The sequence below is a fragment of the Aythya fuligula genome, chromosome 3 (assembly GCF_009819795.1).
Source record: "Aythya fuligula isolate bAytFul2 chromosome 3, bAytFul2.pri, whole genome shotgun sequence".
NCBI lineage: Eukaryota > Metazoa > Chordata > Aves > Anseriformes > Anatidae > Aythya > Aythya fuligula.
Window position 1 is genome coordinate 74229195 of NC_045561.1, and position 19265 is coordinate 74248459.

The window sequence follows — 19265 nt, forward strand, 5'->3', positions numbered from 1 at the left end:
GAATGTAAAAGCAAACACAAAGAAAGGAACTCACAGTTTACTTTGAAAATTAACTTGTAAGTATCTTGTAAAATTACAAAGAGGAAACTGATGAAATTGAATAGCTCTCAGACAAGGCATGTTTTCTGAATGAGATGCTACAGTATTCTTTCTATAACACAGGTGAAAATTGATGTATTTTGTTATTCTAGAACTTCAGGTACATCCATCGACTCCATAGGATGATGAGAGTCAAAACCAGCCTACATTTCACTGTTAATATCCCAGGTGATTTTGATGGGCAGGGTCTTAATTTTCTCATTAAGTACTTCATCAAACCTTTCACTCTGCGCCACTGTCATCATATTTTTCCAGTCTCCAACAGTGCCTGAAGAAAGAAGCAACAAAGGGGGGTGAGAAGCAGAACATGCACCTGTCTGAAAGCCCGTCTGCTGACAGCGAGCGCTATCCTCACGAAGCTCTTCCTGGCTTCCTCAGCATCTCTGAGCTGCTGGTCCCCTGGGAGAGACTCCGTGTGCTCTTCGGAGGACTCACTTCCAAGTCTAGGTGATGTGAATATAGCGCAGCATATAGTCCTGTCTCTCCATAACGTTACTCAGCTCACTGGTTGTGTTTTTTAGTGATTCCTTTGAGATCAAATATGAGATGGGGGAAAGTGTTAAAAGTAACACCTATTTTTTTTCTTCTTCTTCTTCTCTGACTGCACCACTCTTTAACCCCTAGAGCTCTCATCCTACACTGTGCATCAGGCCATCCTAAGAAAGCCCAGGATGCCTCGTGTTTACCTTGAGGGTAGTTGATAAAAGAGGCTATGCTCATACTGTGAAGATGACTCTTGCCTTGAAAAGTAAGAAAAAACACATGTGAAGGAGGGCTGCACTGTTTTCAGCCTTAAGCAGCCTATCCTGGTAGACCGTCACTGTTCAAATCAAATTCACTCTTGTGTCTAGATGGTAAGTTGGTAAGTCTCTTGGAGGCCTAGAAGCACCACCTTTTTTTTTTTTCTTTTTTTTTTTTTTTTCTTTTCTTTTTTTTTTTTTTTTTTTTTTTTTTTTTTTGTCTGAGAGATGCTTTTCTCCCCAGTGAAAGCTACCTATCCATTTAGCAAATTGCTCATAACCATATCAGCCCCCAGTGAGAACCAAGGGTAACCTTACCGCTGGTTCAGCACAACCCTCAGATCTTCTCTGATATCGTGCAGGCTTTCTGCAACTTCTGTTGCAATCAGTAAAACACAATGTTTTATCATTCTTAGGAAAATGTGGTAAAATCAGTGATGCCTTAACAATAAAACAGCTCTTATGAATTTAATCATGGCTAACCTGACCTGTCCCTCTGATGATGGGGGCATTCCAGCTAAGTTCGTAAGGCCTAGGTACATCTTGTATCAAGAAGAGGAATTAGGTAGTTGTTACATTGGACTGCTTCCATTTTACCTTTTCGTAGAAATCTACCCTTGCTTTTGTCTGCGATGTCATCTGGCAGGTTCTCGTAGTTTGCCCTGGGATCTTTCTTCATGTTCTCAAAAGTAGCCTGTCTCACAACACTTTCTATTTCCTCTTCACTCAGCTTCTTGCCTAGGAAGTTGCAGATCTTCAGCACAGCACTTCTGAGATCCTGCAATAATGTTACTTTGAAGGGTCTTGATGATGCAAAGAACTAAATACAGGATCATAAAAGGGCATGAATTTGGGTTCAAAAGAGGCCATGTTTTTTATGAGAGCATAGTCTCACTTGCATGTCTTGAGCTCTCGAGTTAGGGATGCTGTAGCCTGCTATGGCAGCGAGCTGCCTTGGGGAAAAGAGAAGTTGCACAAAGACACAGGAAGACCCCATAGAGTATTAATTTTCTTTAGTGGAACTGTTATGAGCATATTTTTTTGTTATTCACAAAAGTCTTGTCCTATAATATTTCAGATTTTTTTTTTACAAAATTCTTGTCCTGTACTTTTTCAGAAAGTTTTTTGGTTGGTTGGTTGGTGGTTTTTTTTAGTTGTTGTTTGTTTGTTTGTTTGTTTTGGGATTGTACAGAAGATTACTTTTGTCCTAGTAGAAGGTGATCTAACCAATAATTCTTTAGTGGTTGATACAATCTTGCACCAATTAGAAAAAATGACTTTATTCTGTCAAAAATCTCAATTTGATTCTGCTCCATAAGGGACTAAGCACTTTCCAATATAAAACATAGTTATAAAGAACAATCTGAAAATGCATTTGATATGGGAGGCTGTCCTGGTTTCAGTTAGAACAGAGTTGATTTTCTTCCTAGTAGCTGGTGGAATGCTGTGTTTTGGCTTAGGATGAGAAGAGTGCTGATAACACCCCAATGTTTTAATTGTTGCAGAGCAGTGCTTATACCAAGCCAAGGACATCTCAGCTTCTTGCTCTGTCCTGCCAACAGGCAGGCTGGGGGTGCAGTAAGAGCTGGGAGGGGACAGACCCAGGACAGGTGACCCAAACTAGCCAAAGGGGTATTCCATACCATCTGACGTCATGCTAAACAATATATAGGGGTGGCTAGCCGGGGGAGGGGGGCCGGACTGCTCGGGGTTAGGCTGGGCATCGGTCAGCGGGTGGTGAGCAATTGCATTGTGCATCCCTTGTTTGTACATATTATTAGTAGTAGTACTATTATCATCATTGTATTATTATTATTATTATTATTATTATTATTATTATTATTGTTGTTGTTGTTGTTGTTGTTGTTGTTGTTGTTGTTGTTGTTGTTATTGTTATTTTCCTGTCTTATTAAACTGTCTTTATCTCAACTCACGGGCTTCACTTTCCATTTCTCTCCCCCGTCCCAGAGAGGGAGGGGGAAGGGTGAGCGAACGGCTGCGTGGTGTTTAGCTGCCGGCCGGGTTAAACCACGACAGAGGAGAAAACCTTGAATGCAGTGATATAATTGACCTCACCTTTTTCATGTCTTCATAGGTAAGGAAGAGTATATTGAAATCCTCCGCATGGCCATACCAGCCTGCAACGTGATCAAACCAACAACTGGCAAGCACTTGCCAAAGGGAAAATAATTGAGAGAGAGAGAGAGAGAGAGAGAGAGAAATGTTATTTACAGCTAACAGTAAAACAGTAACAGTATCAGTCATTTTTGGGCCTGTGCAGTATTTTTGGGGAGAGGAGCGTAGGCATTCCTCTCTTCTGTTCCATTTTCCCCAAGACTCAGAGGGCAGTTATGCCCATAAAGGCATAATGAGATGGGCTTTTTACAGGGGGTGTGGGATGTGTGCTCACAGCCTATGGGTGACAATTCTTTATGCTCATGTGGCAAACCACCTCTGGTTTCTGGCAATCTGCACTAATAATGGCAGAAGCAAAAATGTACTTCCTGTTTTTCCTGTACCGTGTCTTTTCCTATGGGTTCAGCTCCACTAACCAAGTGCAGAAGGTGTTAAGAGCTCCTCAGTCATAATGACTATATTCTGAATTGGTATCCAATGCAGATGAGACAAGCAGATTGCACATTGCTGGGGAGCAGCAATGCCTTGAGTATGCTACCACCTTTGGACCCAAGTTAATCAGAAAATGGTGCTAAGCTCAGGCAACCTCTGAAGCTTTGGATCCAGGTTACAGCATAGCTGAGGGTTCTGGGTACTTGTTATTTATTGATGAAATTAATCTCTATTCAATCTGAGGGCATGGGCCAGGATTTGGACTCCTTAAGTAAGAAAGATATCCTACCTTTGCCAGCTAAAAACCTCTCCATGAAAATGTTAAAATCTGGAACTTCCTCTAGTGTTGTGATGAATTTGGAAAAGTGGTAGTAAGAAACCAGCACATCCTTGGGGTTCCTGGTAACATAAATAATCTGCAAAACAACAGGTCTCAGAGATGTTACAGGGCTCTGTTACCCTGACCATCAGTGCAGTTGTCCATAGATGTCCTTACAGTTACCACCAAAAGTGTGAGAAACCAGTCTCAATGTGACTATCATGTTAAGCTTACAGGTAGTATAGCAAATCTTCCCTTTGTGGTGTACTTTCTGTAGGTACTCATGAGGAAATGTACAATAATTTATGGTAAATCAAAACTCAGGTACAGTGTTAACAGCATTCATGCTCTGTGACCTGAACTGCTGTTCCATGGTGCTGGTGCCAGAGGCAGAAGATTGTGAATGACAAGGGGGAGTCCCATCGTCCTAAAGGAAATCCTTGTTACTGTCAAGGGTTATTTTGGCTCTTGCTGACTTCTGCCTCAGGCAAACACTGGGCACCTCCAGTAAGATGGGAACCCTCCTGCCTCTCAGATGGGCACATTGCCCTTATGAGGCTACAGGTGTTTGCAGGGAGAGAGAAAAACCCTGCTCTCAAACTGCATTTCTAACTGGGTAAAATTACTGCATTAGACTCCTGTTAACTGAAAAGTTCTCTGATTGCCTTTAGCAAAACAAAATTATTATTTCCAAGGTGTATTTCCAATAAGGATTCCTAGATACAGTGCAGGAGAACTCAATGAACTCAAATTCAAAAGCTCTGAGTTGAAATCACAGAGAAAAAAAAAAAACTTTCTATGGTTTGCTATAAAATAAGAACAAACTGAATTATGTATTCCAGCAGAGGGGGGACAGATGCCCCCAAACAAGATTTTCCTGAAATCATAATATATTTTCTGACATGTGTAGCCTGTGTGATTTTGGTCAATTTTCCCATTCTTTGCTGGGCATCATTTGGATTTCAAATCCTCTTTTCTTCTTAGGATATTTCTCTTTCAAATTTCACTGGGATTGAGAAGAAAGTGGTGAGAACTCTGCAGTTTTCCACTACACCTGTATCTGTGAAGAACCTAACTGCAGCACTACAGGCTTGCCTCCACAGCTCCCGTGAGCACAGCTCTGCCACAAAAATCACTGAGGCAAATTTTCATCATTGTGTTTAAGTACATTGCAAAAATAACATCACTTACACGCCCTCTTTTGTTTCTCAGGTCTCTTGGAAGTAAGTAGTAAGGCAGGTGCGTGGCAAAAGCACGAGGCACAGGAAGACTTGTATAATCCTTATTTTTTATATTGTATTCCAGCCATGGGATTCTGTCCATGAGCTCCATATCTTCTGTTCCATTTCGGTGGCCTTCATGAAGTATCAAGCTCAAAATGTTCTGAGTCCACACGGTTCCTGAGAAGAAAAGCTTTTTGTTTGAACATTGTTTGATTATTTATTTTAATTTTTATTTAAAGACAATATATTGCCAAAAACACAGCCTCTGCACAGTTGTAGGTGAATATGAATACTTTATATTCACTTTGTGAATATAAATACAGCTTTGCATACTGAAGATAATAACCATAAAAGCCATGGCAGGTAACTAAGCCTTCAGTTCTTTCACCCAGCATACTCAGCTTCCACACAAATTGTGTCTTTCCTCAGGTTGTTGTAGCAACATGAGATGTTTAATTTCTGTGGTCCACACTTCTAAAATATTTTCAGAGGGAAAGATGTGAATGGGAAGGAGACAATATTCTGTGCAATTCATAACTCAGAATCATCTGCCAACTCTTTCCTGTCAGTGGGTGCTACATCACTTTGCAACACAAAGCTCTCGCTTCCAAAGATGTGCTCATCTGAGTGCTGTTACAGCTTTGTCCCTTAAATGCTGCCCTCCCATCCAGACCCTCTGCCTACTTGTACGGCTTGCTCCAGCACCACCTGATGATGAGCTAGCATCACTTGGGCTTTCTGTCCCCTACCACTGCCACTCAGGACCTCTCCATGGGCTTCTTGTACCTTCAAGAGCTCAGCTTGTTTTGGCCATAGCTTGTTCTGAGCACGGAGTCCAAGAATGAGGTAGATCAACTCAGTTGGACAAAAGCAGGCATCCTGTGTCCTGCTGTTCAGGCCATGGCTATGCAGGATTTGTACTTAATGCTGCACCACATATCCTCAGAGACGGTTCATGTCTAAAAGCAAAGCTAACAACCTTAGGCACAGCTGCGATTAGGTGGTTGAATAAAGGCAGATTTATTTCCTCTTCGGAAACAGTTCCATTCTTACCTGATTTGGGATAAGTAGCTATAAATATGTCACTGTCTTTGATTTCAAAATTCTCCAGAGAAGCTACGTGCTCGACTGAAGTATTTACACCAAAGTAAAATCCTTTGTACTTGAATACAAAATCTTTTGATGGTTCCATTGTTAATCTTTAGTCTCTTAGTGGTGAATAAGCTGCAATAAAATAATATGAAATTATAACTTCTTGTTTCATTGTCATCTCACAGGAAAAGAAACAAGCAAACAAACAACAACAAGAAAAACCCCACCTCCCTACAAAGCAAAACAAAACACCAAAAGTGTAATTCAAACAAACAAACAAACAATTGGTTCTTGCAAATTTTGGAAAACTAATTTTGCTACAACAATACACTGAAATTTAACTTTTATATTTTCACAAGAACATCAGCCTATTATCTCTACTAATAATAACAACAACAAAAAAAATTATATATAGCATGATCCTTTATTCATATACAAGTGTATGTTATACACACATAAAAACTAACATAACTAAAGGTAACCTGTGAAAAAAATCATTTGTCAAATTTTCTCTAGGATTTGAGCAACTACAAAGTTTCCTTTGGATTCTCATCATCTCTTAAAAAGAGCTGGCTTAACCAAGCTCTCTTTCTAAATGTTTTGACTGAAATTGTGTTCTGCATGTTTTATTTTAATTTATGTCTCCTACTTATTCTGTCTCCTTATCAGTGCTTCTCCCATAGTAAGCATAATTTCTACAAACAGGGATGGGTAGGCATAAATGTGAGTTTTTAAAAATGCCTACTGGTTTTATGACATATTCTTGTATCTTAATACCATTGCTGTATATTTGCCAGAAAAAAAAAAAAAAAAAAAAAAAAAAAGTGTTAATTATCATTGTTGTGATGGACAGGGAAGAGTGAACTTCCTGACAGCAAGAGAAGCAAAGGGAACAGCAAGAGAAGCAAAGGGAAAAGACTCTTCTAGCTGAGCAAGAGCAACATAAACATCGAGGTTTGAAGGTTTAGGTTTGTGTCCCTGCTACTGCCTTTGAGCTGGACATCCATGGATTTCAGTGGCTTGAACATCCAGGGCTCTCTCTCCCAAGTGAGCACATGTACTTTCAACAATGTACAAGCCTTAGGAGAAACGACCTGAGCAAGTCCATTTTCAGACTTGGATATCACAACCATTATTTTATTTGGGCTGAAAAATATTTGGAAAAAGAGACATTTCAATCAGGACTTTTATTCAGGTTGCTGTTCCCTGCCTTCCCCCTTGCAAAGTATACGTGATACGTCCTTTGTCCTCTCTGCCTGCAGTGTTTGCCCTTGCCTCATCACCTGGCTATTTACTGTAGCTCAGTTTTGCCAGATCAGCAGCTTACGCAATTCCCACCGGCCAAGTGACCCGGGTTCATCGTGGCAGTCAGTTCTTGGAAATGAGGCCACCAATCCTATCCCCTATTGCCCAGCTTCTCTCCTGTTTAGGCTCTCCTGCTCTGTGAGCTCAGCTGGCCACAGGATTGCCCAGCAGTGTTTCTGTGTGACGTGTCTGCCAAGCCATAGCCAGGTACCTTGAGAAACACCCTTGGACTGCCCCTGGTGAGGCACGTGCATGTAGACGGACACCACCCATGGGGCCTTTGCTGCCATTGGGCCCTTGGCGGCTGCTCCACCAAAACGCAGGTGCCAAAATAAAGCAGCAAGGGGCACACAAGCTGCTTGTCCAGGTAACCTCTTGCCATGGTATAGCCTCAGGAGGACACATGGATGTCCCTCAGGCTGGTTCCGTGGCTCAGCCTAGGGCTGATGCTCCCTGCTCTCCTCCAGCTGCCCACCACCAGCATCTGTAGGGGAACTGCATGCCTAGTTGATCTCAGCCACATCACTGGAACAGCCAAGCAAAAAGTTTCAGTTTTAACTATTTTTTTTATATACCTGGGTTCTTTTATAGAGCCAGAATAAATAACCGATGAGTCATTAACTGCACCAGAAACAAGGCTGAAGAGTAGTAGCAGCAGTAACCCCACTTAGAGACCAAGGATTTGGTACACATTTGAATTCAAGTCATGACAACAAAGCTGGGGAAGTCCTAAGACTGAATGGATATGGGGAATGAGGGAATATTTGAGGGAATATTTTTATGGCTACCTAGAGGAAGAATGAAGAGTTTCTGAGAAACTAAAGGAAGAAACACTAGAAGACACATTCCATGTACACAGAAATATTTCTTGATCTTATTCTGTAAAAAAATAAAAAAATAAATAAAGGAGCTTTCTTACACATATGTAAGAAAGCTTGTTTGGAGATCCTATTCATGGTCTAGCATATCTGATGGAAGAAGAAATAGGCATTCAAATATGCTCTTACCAGCCAGATATGAATCTGAACAATGTGTCGAACATTCTGCCTGCAGTTGCAGACAGAAAGGTGTCCCCTGATTCACCTCCTGCACCCGCAGTGACTGTACACTTCAACTCTGCTCATTTGACTGCCTCACAGCCACAACTCCAATCCCTTGCTGAATTGTACAGAAAACCGATGTAAAACTCATCATCCTGCACCAGCTGTCAGACACCTAGCTCCTCACGGCCGAACTCCTGCCCACACAGCCCCTGTGCCTATGCATCTCCTTCCCACAGCGCTTCTCAAAATGTTCGACAAAAGAGGTCCGTGCACAACTATTCTCGCTTTACTGGCAGGGTTGTATAGCATCATTCAACTCACAGATCTACAGTTGCAATAATTAATTTCAGGCCTGCTTACCTTCTCTGCTCTCTTTCTGGTGCCCACGGAGATGTATGTTATTCCTTTCCCATTCGGTGACCACAAATACTTCGAGAGAGTTTTGAGTGGTCACGTTTCCTTTTTAACCAAGGTGTACACCCACAACCACCTTGCTCTTTGGCTTCCATTCAACGTTTGCTTATCTCTAACACAGAGATTAAAGAACTGACATAACCCATGAAAAGGTTAAAGCAGTCCTGAGAGACTGGTGTAATTATTCAGTTGCTTGATTTAATTTTTGTTCCTCTTTTTATCGACAACATTAGTAATTAGGAGCAGAGAGGAGCAGAAGTTAATACAAACTTTTATTTTTATTTTTATTTTTATTTTTATTTTTATTTTTATTTTTATTTTTATTTTTATTTTTATTTTTATTTTTATTTTTATTTTTATTTTTATTTTTATTTTTATTTTTTTTATTTTTATTTTTATTTTTATTTTTATTTTTATTTTATTTTTATTTTTATTTTTATTTTTATTTTATTTTTATTTTTATTTTTATTTTATTTATTTTTTAACTCCACTCCCACTGAACTTTTGCCCACAGTGGTTTTACCTCAAACTTTGAGTTCCAGTAGTTCCATAGGACAACCTGAATCCACTGCCCTACATCTCAGTGGGGTCGAACCGTTCCAACCTGGTCTCAGACAAAAAATGGACTGTTTGGGTTCAACACATGCATGTGCTCCTGTTAAGCTTTTCTGTGAGACAAACTGAAACAAAATCTTGCCTGAGACCTTTCTCACTGCAAGCTGCTTGCCAACCATATCACAAAGAAAAAAAAAAAAAAAGAACATTTTGTTCCCCTGTATTGTTCTGTGTTTTGTGTAGGATTACTTTTTAACCTGGATCAATTCCCCAAGTAGTGCCTGAACTTGCACAACAGATCAGTCAGGTTGGGCAGCATGAAGATGGGCTAGAAAGTGAAGTAGGGCTTTCTTTTTCATCACAGGGGAAAGCCTCAAGCCAAAAGATTAGGCCTGCTCTGCTTTGCTTTCTGCTCCAATCAGGCATTCCTCTAGTATTTTGTAACTGCAATTTCTTCTCTACGCGGTTAATAATAGTGAAAGGCAACAGCTATTGATCCCAAAACTAGGCAGGGAGTTGCTCCACAGGCATTCAGGTACTATGACACACACATCAGCTTCGTGATGTAGCTGGGGAGCCAAGAAGTGTGAGGTAGGGCAAGAAGCAGCATTCTCCAGTGAAAACAAATAGCCTGTAAAGCTACTTGGTCTTTGGACAGTTGGTGAGAGGGGAAAACATACAAATCCCAAAGATATTTTAAAGTGTCCTGAATTAGGACTTGTCCCTTGTCAGTAGCTCTGAATCACAGTCTGTCTGCATGTAATTGTACATAATCTCCATGTGCATTATCTGTTTTGGGACGAATAGTCCATTACAATATTAATGATTAACTATGGGATCCAGATACCTGACATATAACTACCTTATAGGTACAGTTGCACAAAGTTCAGTTTGAGACTGTCTAGGAAAGTAAATTTATGGTTTATTGTATGGTTTAAACTAAACCAACATTCTCAGTGCCATTAACATCTGCCTCTTATGTCCTTCTCTAGTTGCTTCCCCTGGTACTTTCACACAATACATTTCTGTTCATTCTAATACTAGCTTTCCTTTCACAAGGTGTTACAGCAGTAGTAAACTGGTGGACCTAAATAAGCACCCAAGTTTCCTAGACACACAACAGAAAAAGAATCATCTCCTGCCTACCGATACAGTAAAGTTAAAAAGTAAAGTGAATGCCTAAGTTACGCACATAAAATCCCCCCAAAAAACTTTCATATGTTAGTGCAAAATACATTCAACACATCATAGCAAAAAGACCTAATTAGGCCACTTCAGCCCTCATTTTAGGTATGTGTATAGGAAGAGATTGTTGCCCCACCAACTGAGAAGAAAAAAAAAAAATAAAGTTTGTACTATATTCCTTTGTTTTAGACGTTCTTCAGGTACTATGACACCCCAACAACATTCTTGTGTTGCCTTTTACTGCACTAAATCCATGCCAAAGATACATGACACCTGAGTGCCAAAGATACATGACATTAGAGAATTTTCTCAAAAATGTGTATTACCTAAGAGCAATAGACAGAGTCACAGGTTAAATGCAACCATTTCTCATGAGTATGGTGTCTGCTTACTCCTACGGGATTTCTGTCACTGGTATGCTCTGTCTCCCTCTTTCTTTCACTACTGTAATTCACAATTGAATGTGTCTTACCTGTGTCTCTTGTATCCAAGTTCCTATGTTTAGCAAAGGGAAGGGGGTTTTATACAATCTGGTTATGTCCAGATTGTATACGTATGTATATATATATATGCATATATACACAATATATGTATATATAATCTAGCTCTATTTTACAAAGTTCTAATTTTGTATTGCATGAATATCATTACCACTAGATAACTACACTGGCTACTCATTCTTCAAGAAAACATACAAAATTTTCTTCAGGTAAATACGTATAAAAGTGCAGTTTCCATGTTTAATGTTATGAAGTGTATTGTAAAGGATAATTTGACTAACTGGAATTAGAAGCAAAACCGAATCAAAGTATTTTATCTCATTTAATATTTGGAACACCTTAGCAATATTATATTATAACACATTATTATATGTATCATATATGTATGATATATATATACTTTAATGTATAGCAATATATATAAAATATATATTATATAAAATATATATTGCAAGAATATATTATATTAATTATATCAATATGCTCCATAGCCAGCCTTACTATTCTCATTGAGGGCATGTGTCTTGTTATCTGTCATAAACAGATTTAATTTACAAATGCATTGTCAAATGCATTGTCAAAATTACTGCCAATATTATGTATTTTGCTCCACTTATGCTTTACACAAGCTATACATATGCATATTACATATTCCATTGCATAACCAGGTTGTAACTGGCCCCAAAAGTACTCACAGTGCTTTGTGATGATGTCAAATAATTTGTAACTGCAAGTTTTTATGGCTATCTACCTCCAGTATTCTTCTACCCTTTCTCTAAGGATTAAATATCAATTAAAGATTACAAATAGATAGTAGTTCTTCAAGATATGTGAGAAGAGCAGAAAAAGTATAGAAAAACTGCATGAAAATAATTTATTCTTTGCTCATTTATTTTCTGTTTATTCATGAATTAAATCACTAAATGTCTGAATGTCTAAAAAATAAAATTTACCTTTTATTCAATCTTCCCATAAAATCTGGACTGAGTAAGTAGAACCAGAATAAACAGTAAGCAGAATAGATCTGTACTGTTCTCTGAGGAACAAGACCTATGTGGGTTTTCAGTCTTTAATTAACTTTGTTAAATGATCAACTCTCAAAATTCTGAGTATATAAATTTGGCATTCATTAGCTTTATTTTGTCACCAGTGTTTAATTCCTCTTTCTCTCTCTCTCTCTCTCTCTTTTTTTTTTTTTTTTTTTTTCCCATATTTTCTGTGAAAGAGAAAGCTACAACAGGGAATTGTTAAAATTTGAACACAGAACCTGAGAACATCATGTCCATGAAAGCAACCATCAACTGGAAAATGGCTTTTTAAAACATTTTAATGACTTTTTCAATAATTTAAAATACTGAAGTCCACTAGGGTAAAAGGAAACTGAGAAGAATGTTGAAAACTATAAGCATTACATGGTCTTAAATATGTCTGGCCTAAGAAATGTGACAAAACCAATTATGCAACAAAGCCAATGATATGACAATAAGATAATTTTTGAATTATGCCTGAAACGTTCTTTTTGAACAAAATCTAACCACTTACTTTGGTTAGAACTATGCACAAAAATCTCCTTTTCATAAAATACTGTGGGACTATCTCCTTGTGTTTCCTGCCTTACAATAAAACATAACTGTGGTGACAGTTATCCATGTATTTAATTCACACAGAATGTGTGTGTGCACATGTGCATCTTTCAGCAGAAGAAAAGAACCCTTTCAAAGGTTGGGAATGGAGAACTTGATTTTCTTTTCTCTCAGCTGTAATAAGGATCCCAAATCCTTTCAACTGTTTTGCATGCCCAGAAGCTGAAAAGCATTACACCATCTACATATTTTTTTTTCTGTACATACAGCAAAAATTATCAGCTAGATGTCTTATTACTTTTGTCTTTTCCCCTCTAAAATTTCCAAAGCCTACATTTTCTTTAGAACTATTTAAAGTGCTGCTGACTTATGCTGTTGTAATATTATTTGCCTAACCCTGTTACACTTTCTCATATTCATGGTATTTACAAGCACTTGCCTTTTATTGCTCTGCTTTTCTCCCTTTATCCTGATTCAGCTTCTGATATATCAGCTTGTCACTCTTGTTTGCCTTTTGAATAAGAAACTTTCTTCTTCAGCCTCTTTGGCAAGGCCTCATAGTTTGCCTTGGGATCATTTTAATATCTTCACATGTAACCTGTTCACACCACAGCCTTTGGTTCATTGTTAATTTAGTTTTTGTTGTTGTTGTGTTTTTTGTTTGTTTGTTTGTTTCCTTTAGATCCGTAGATTTGCAACACAGTGTCTCTGAGATCCTGCAGAGGACAGAGTAGCAGGAGTTTGGAGCAGGATTCAGTACTTAATGTACTCCATCATGTCCCATTCAAGACCAGGTTTGTCAAGGCAGTGCATTTTAGTTCTCAGTACCACTTTGAACGAGGTTAGATGCCAAAATCTATGTTTTGAAAAGAGCAACTCTCAGTGTCTCTGGCTTAGAATCAATTAATGAGAGGAAAAAAAATATGGAAAAATTGTGCTTAATCTGTCTGCTTCAATACAACTCTTCTCAAAGTGAGCCACCAGATGCAGGCACAGGCTGGAAGAGGAGTGTCTGGGGAGCAGCCCAGCAGAAAGGGACTGGGGGTGCTGGTGACAGTGGGCTCAGCATGAGCCAGCAGCATGCCCTGGCAGCCAAAGGGCAAACAGCACTGAAGGGTGCATTAAGCACAGCACAGACAGCTGGTCAAAAGAGGTGATGCTCCTTCTATATTAGTGCTGGTGTGGCGTCACCTTGCACATTGCATGCGGTTCTGGCCTCCACAATATAAAAAAGAATGCTGTGGTCCTTGAAAGCATCCAGAGGATGGCAACAAAGCTGGTAACAGGGTGTGAAGGCATGTCCTGTGAGGAGAGGCTGAGGACATTTGGGTTGTCTGATCAAGAGGAGACCGAGAGGCAACCTTGCTGCTCTCTGCAACTCCCAGTGCAGGGAAAGTGGGGAGGGAGGTGCCGGCCTCTGCTCCCTGGTCACTGATGGCAGGACATGAGGGAACGGTGCAAAGCTGCACCAGGGAAGGGCCAGGCTGGGTGTTAGGGAAAATTTCTGTACCATGAGGGTGGTCAAACACTTCAACAGGCTTCCTAGGGAGGTGGTTGATGCCCCGTGCCTGTCAGCATTCAAAAGGGTTTTGGACAATGCTCTTAATAACATGCTGTAACTTTTGGTTAACCCTGAAGTGGTCAGGCTGTTGTACCGCACGATCTTTGTAGGTCCCTTTTAATTGAACTATTCTGTTCTGCTCTGCTCTGCTCTGTTCTGTTCTGTTCTGTTCTACTCTACTCTACTCTACACTACTCTCTGTTCTGTCCTGTTCCATTCCATTCCGTTCCATTCCAAATTGCTGAACATCTAAAAATAAGGACAAGACTCTGCACGTTTTTGACTGACAAGTGTTGGACACTGTGGTCCAACTTAGGGTATGATTTTTCCTATGTTAGCAAGTTACCTGCAAGTTAAAGATGCAGCCCATTACCTATATTGCACTGTAAACTGGAGGCAAAATGCAAAGGAGAAAAAAGCTGTAGTGAAAACAGGGTCTGCAATTATATCCTTGTGAATAAAATCATTGCCTGAAAAGTGCACACAAAAGTAAACTGCAAACTACAGAGAGAATTTACCCCATCATCCTGCTTCTGAGGGCAGCAAGGGAAGAGATCAGAAGGGTAACAAAATCCTTCCTTGTCTGTTTATTGTGCAATTACTATGCATAACTATCATGCAGTTATCCTTATTAATCATAGCTCATTTAATTATTCTTCTGTTACAAATGTTCATTTTTTTTAATGCATATTTTATTTCTCCAATACTACCATGTTCATGGATGGATGCTATTAAAAGCTGATAAAGCCATAAATATGAGTTCATATATACTCTTCCTTACACACAAGGAGACTAAGAAGGAAAAGACAATTAATATCACTGTGTTTAACATCTTATATCCCAGATTTGTTCAGCCAACATAGCACCAGACCCAGAGTACAACAAACTGAAATACATGAAAGTCTTGAGTAAGAGCTAGTGATCTGTTTTGCATAAAGTCTGGTTTTGTTTAAAGTTTTTTGTTTGCTAGTTTGTTGTTGTTGTTGTTTTTTTTTTTTTTTTTTTTTTTGTGAAAACAAAAAGAAACAAATGAAAACACACACACACAAAGATAAATAACTAGAGTGAGAATAAGGAATTTTGTGGAAAAAAAATTCTATGAGTTTTAGACAGGGAGTCCTCCGCACAGGACAGTTATAACAAAAGATTCAGGTAGTTCTTATAAGCTATAAATGATTTTCTAAATAGTGTGTGCAGAACATGTCATTTAGATGTTATTTTGATTATTTTATAGATATTTATTTATAATAAAATGTCTACATTGGTGAAAATACCCAAGCTGAAAAGAAATTTGGGTTTTATTTAGTATATCTCACCTTGAGGTCTCTTCCAACCTAGGAAATTCTGTGATTCTGTGATTCTGTGATTCTGTGAGTAAGTGACACAGTACTTCCCCTGCACCATGCACCTTCCATACAGAAACCTTTCCTTCTGTATTAAAGAAACCAATGCTACCATGAATGTCAAACATTCCAAAAGATGGAGGAGGATGTGAGATTGTTTCTCACTGTGTCTGTCACCCCAAAACCCACCTTTCCTGCTGGTCCAAGACTGTAGGCATGTTGTACCCAATGTGGTGGGTACAATATCGTACACCTATATGAGCTGCAGTGGTAACCATACTGTGATTTATAGTGTACAGACACACAAGTAAACCTTCTAGCAAAAATCACTTATTTATCAGACCACATCCAAGAAAATAGTTCCTTGGCCTAAAAATTTTATTTGTCCAATTGGTTTTGCTTATTTTTATTTTCCTTTAGGCAGGCAATCGAGGGTGAAGAGAAGGAAGGACTATTTTATGACCATGTTTGTTCGGGGGTAATAGCACGTCATAAACATGTCTTAACAGCTACCTTTGGTTTCAGGTTATCTAAGTCAAAGTGCATGTTTAAAGGTAAAAAAGTGATAAATTCCTAGTATACAGGAAACAATACTAGAAAGTATTATTTTTTGGCAACTATGATAGGACTGCAGATCAGCCATGGCCTCAGCTATTACTTGACAAGCATTATATGGCCAGCCTCCCCAATGGGGCAGCAAGTACAAAGCAGTGAGTTTTCTCCCCAGTTTTTCTGCATGCAAACTTATCTCTGTAGGTACAGTTTATGGAAGGGATCACTGACATATGATATTTTGTTTTTCAAGGCATTTGAAAATACTATTGGATTCAGAGGAGCCTGAAAAGTATTGTGGACTGCCATGGACCAACTGGTGTGATTAAATTGTCAGAGCTCAGCGCAGCCCTTGAGGCAGCCAAGGCAGAGGAAGGAGAACATCTAGAGGATACTGCTATTACATTATGCTCTTCCCTGTGCTGTCCCAAAGACTGAGCCCTGGTAGAAGATTAAAAAAAAAAAAAAAAAAAAAAAAAAAAAAAAAGCTAGTTCTTAGGGTGCTGCAATAGTGCAATAGGATTTGTTTTATAGCACCAAGCAGGTCCTGGAGGGCAGAGGCATGGGCAGTAGGAGCCTTGCTGGTGCAGCACAGTGCTTGTGCAGCACTCGGTGGTGCTGCTCTCTGGTGGGAGAGATGAGGTCTCGATGAGCAGCCCTTCCATTTACATGAGCTGCAGCGTGCCGTTCTGCCTACATGGTAACTCCTTTTACTGTCTACAGACACATAGTAGGGCTTATCAGAACAGGTGTATTTGGCAAGACAAAGAAATCATCCTGGTGTCAGGTCACTTTGTCCCGATATCATATCAAAGTGTTCCTATCAGCATTGTCTCATTTCAACAAGCCAGTAATATACTTAGAGGTCCTATGTATCAGCAAAAGATTCCCCACAGCTGGAATTACCAGTAAAATAAAAGTTTTAAAGTGCAATCTGAGCACAGATAAGCAATGAAGCTGTCTGTGCATCCAGTTACACTAATGTGTAGGATTGCACTGGCCAGAGTGAGCCGATAGGAAGGGCTGTGGCAGTGTTGTGGCTCTTTCTGCTTTAGCTGTGATGATAACATGGTTGGGGCTCGTAATGTCTTTCTGGTGCCTCAGGGGGTCCAGAGGGATTCAGCGTACCTGCCAAACGGTTGTGCTTCTGCAGGAATGGCTTGGAGAAACACATCTCCTAGGCACTCATGGGTTGGAGGTACGGGCCGAGCACCTTTAGATTGCTGGTTGCTGGATTTTAGGATTCTAGAGTCATGGGTAAACTGATAGGTACACTTCATTGCCAATAATTTTCATGCACATGGACTTTCATATTTCTGCTACAAATGTCTACATTTCAATCATGGGATCCTTCATATAGTATAAAGAAGCAGGTTCCTTTATGTTTAGTGTTTTGCTTTACCAGAAAAAATACTTTTTTTTTTTTTTTTCCAAAAAACAGTCATTGCTCTTTTTGGCTGTTCACCTTTGATATAAGCATTTTGACCATTATTACCTTGTTCTTGTTCTGAGAAATGAAGAGAATGGAAAACTCAACCTCATGTGAGTACCTGCCCTTAAAATGGTCAAACCACAAGCTTCCCACTACTGCTAGCAAACTGAGGTGGCAAAATACGCTAATAACCCATCCTGCCATCTTGTAAATTATTTCCCAGATTCTCACTGGGCTACAAGAGGTTGCACATGGCTCATGACAACCAGCGGCCAGTTCATCTCAGACTCACTGTGATTCACACAGCCAGTGGAAAGGCTAAGACTTCTGTCTATGTACCAATTCACACAGGAGACATTGCATTATAATAACAGTGTCTAAATCAGAGTGGTCTTCAGTCTCTAACAATGGGTAGGTACATTGCAGGTGCTCTTCTTAAAACCATCTTTGGGCAAGCTGGGTCTATTTTTGACCCTGTCACTTTGCATAACAATTGTAATTTAGCACCCTCTAATTCCAGCATCCTCTTCTTATTTTCTCCATGTTTTATTTAGGTTTTACTTTCTTTACTTTCCCACATCCTCAGCATTTCTAGAAAAGATTAAAAAGTGTGTACTCTTAATATCAACAACTTCAGCAGAATTATGTTATACATGAACTCATGTAAATATGCTGAAAGATATTTTTGGCTCTTCTAATAAATAGTACATGCAGGTAAAGCTTGTTTCCTGAAGTTTAACTTCAAAGCCATACATCTTCAAACAAATCATATACTTTTCTTCAACAGCTGAACAAAACAGATGTACCTGTCATTTACCTGTGCTATTTTTCTTTTTTTTTTTTAAGTGTTTTAAATGCTGCAGCAGCAGACTCAAGAGAGACAACATTCAAATGAAGACACCAGGTATAGAAAATGCCATGGTGTCAGTCACTGTGCTGCTATGATCAGAATAAAAACGTATAAAGAAATAAAATGAACATAAGCTGGTGCACAGATATTTCAACAAAGTTTTTTTTCTATAAAACCAACAGCATGTAACTGGCCTCTATTTAGAATTCTGCTTGGAGTTTCCAGGCAATATCTGGAAGGTGCATAAAGAAAAAAAGGGACCAAAATCAGGAAAAGCAGGATTAGTCTTATTAAGGTTTCACATGAAAGTTACAGCTCCTGCTATGAAGGTTTGTGCACATCTGAATAATTTCTGTTCATCATTTAAAGAAACATCATTTGCACTGAGGCAAGAATTGTCATTGTACCACTTCGTAAGTGCATCTCAGCTGCTGATGTGCTTTTTTGCACGTCTGGTTGTAAAAATAGCCATAGGCTCTGTAATTTCTTCCTAAGAAAGGAAAAGAGTCATTCCTGTACATGTACTAACCTTTACCTTCATCTAACAATGAGTTTGCAAATAATGAGTAGAAGGGAATAGAAGAAATAGAAACAATATTTTACTGCGCATACTAATGTCAAATAATAGCATGTGAGTTCCACCAGCCAGGAAGGATATCAGCAGCAAAGTACTGCCTAAAGGGACTTCCAGCTTTTACAGAAGCATAGACTTCTCCCGTACAACACTGTTTTTGTTTGAACATGATGGAGAGAGGGAAAGGAAAAGTCCAGGAAAAAGAAGAGTGTTCTAGAAATACAGATTAGAGAGAAGGAACTGAAAAATAGTTTACACTAAAGGAAATTTTAAATTATTTATTTTTACTTTTGGACTCTTTACTGAGGCATATAAAGAGGTTATTTA

The 19265-nt window shown here is 39.1% G+C and overlaps 1 protein-coding gene across 1 annotated transcript; it reads right to left on the reverse strand.

Annotated features, from left to right (window-relative positions):
* Nucleotides 1–242: 242 nt before the first annotated feature.
* On the reverse strand, nucleotides 243–7401 carry LOC116487473 (amine sulfotransferase-like). The gene is given in 7 exon segments (XM_032184466.1): nucleotides 243–367; nucleotides 1437–1617; nucleotides 2916–3010; nucleotides 3697–3823; nucleotides 4918–5126; nucleotides 6003–6173; nucleotides 7380–7401. Coding segments are annotated over 7 exon segments (930 nt in total).
* Nucleotides 7402–19265: the final 11864 nt, after the last annotated feature.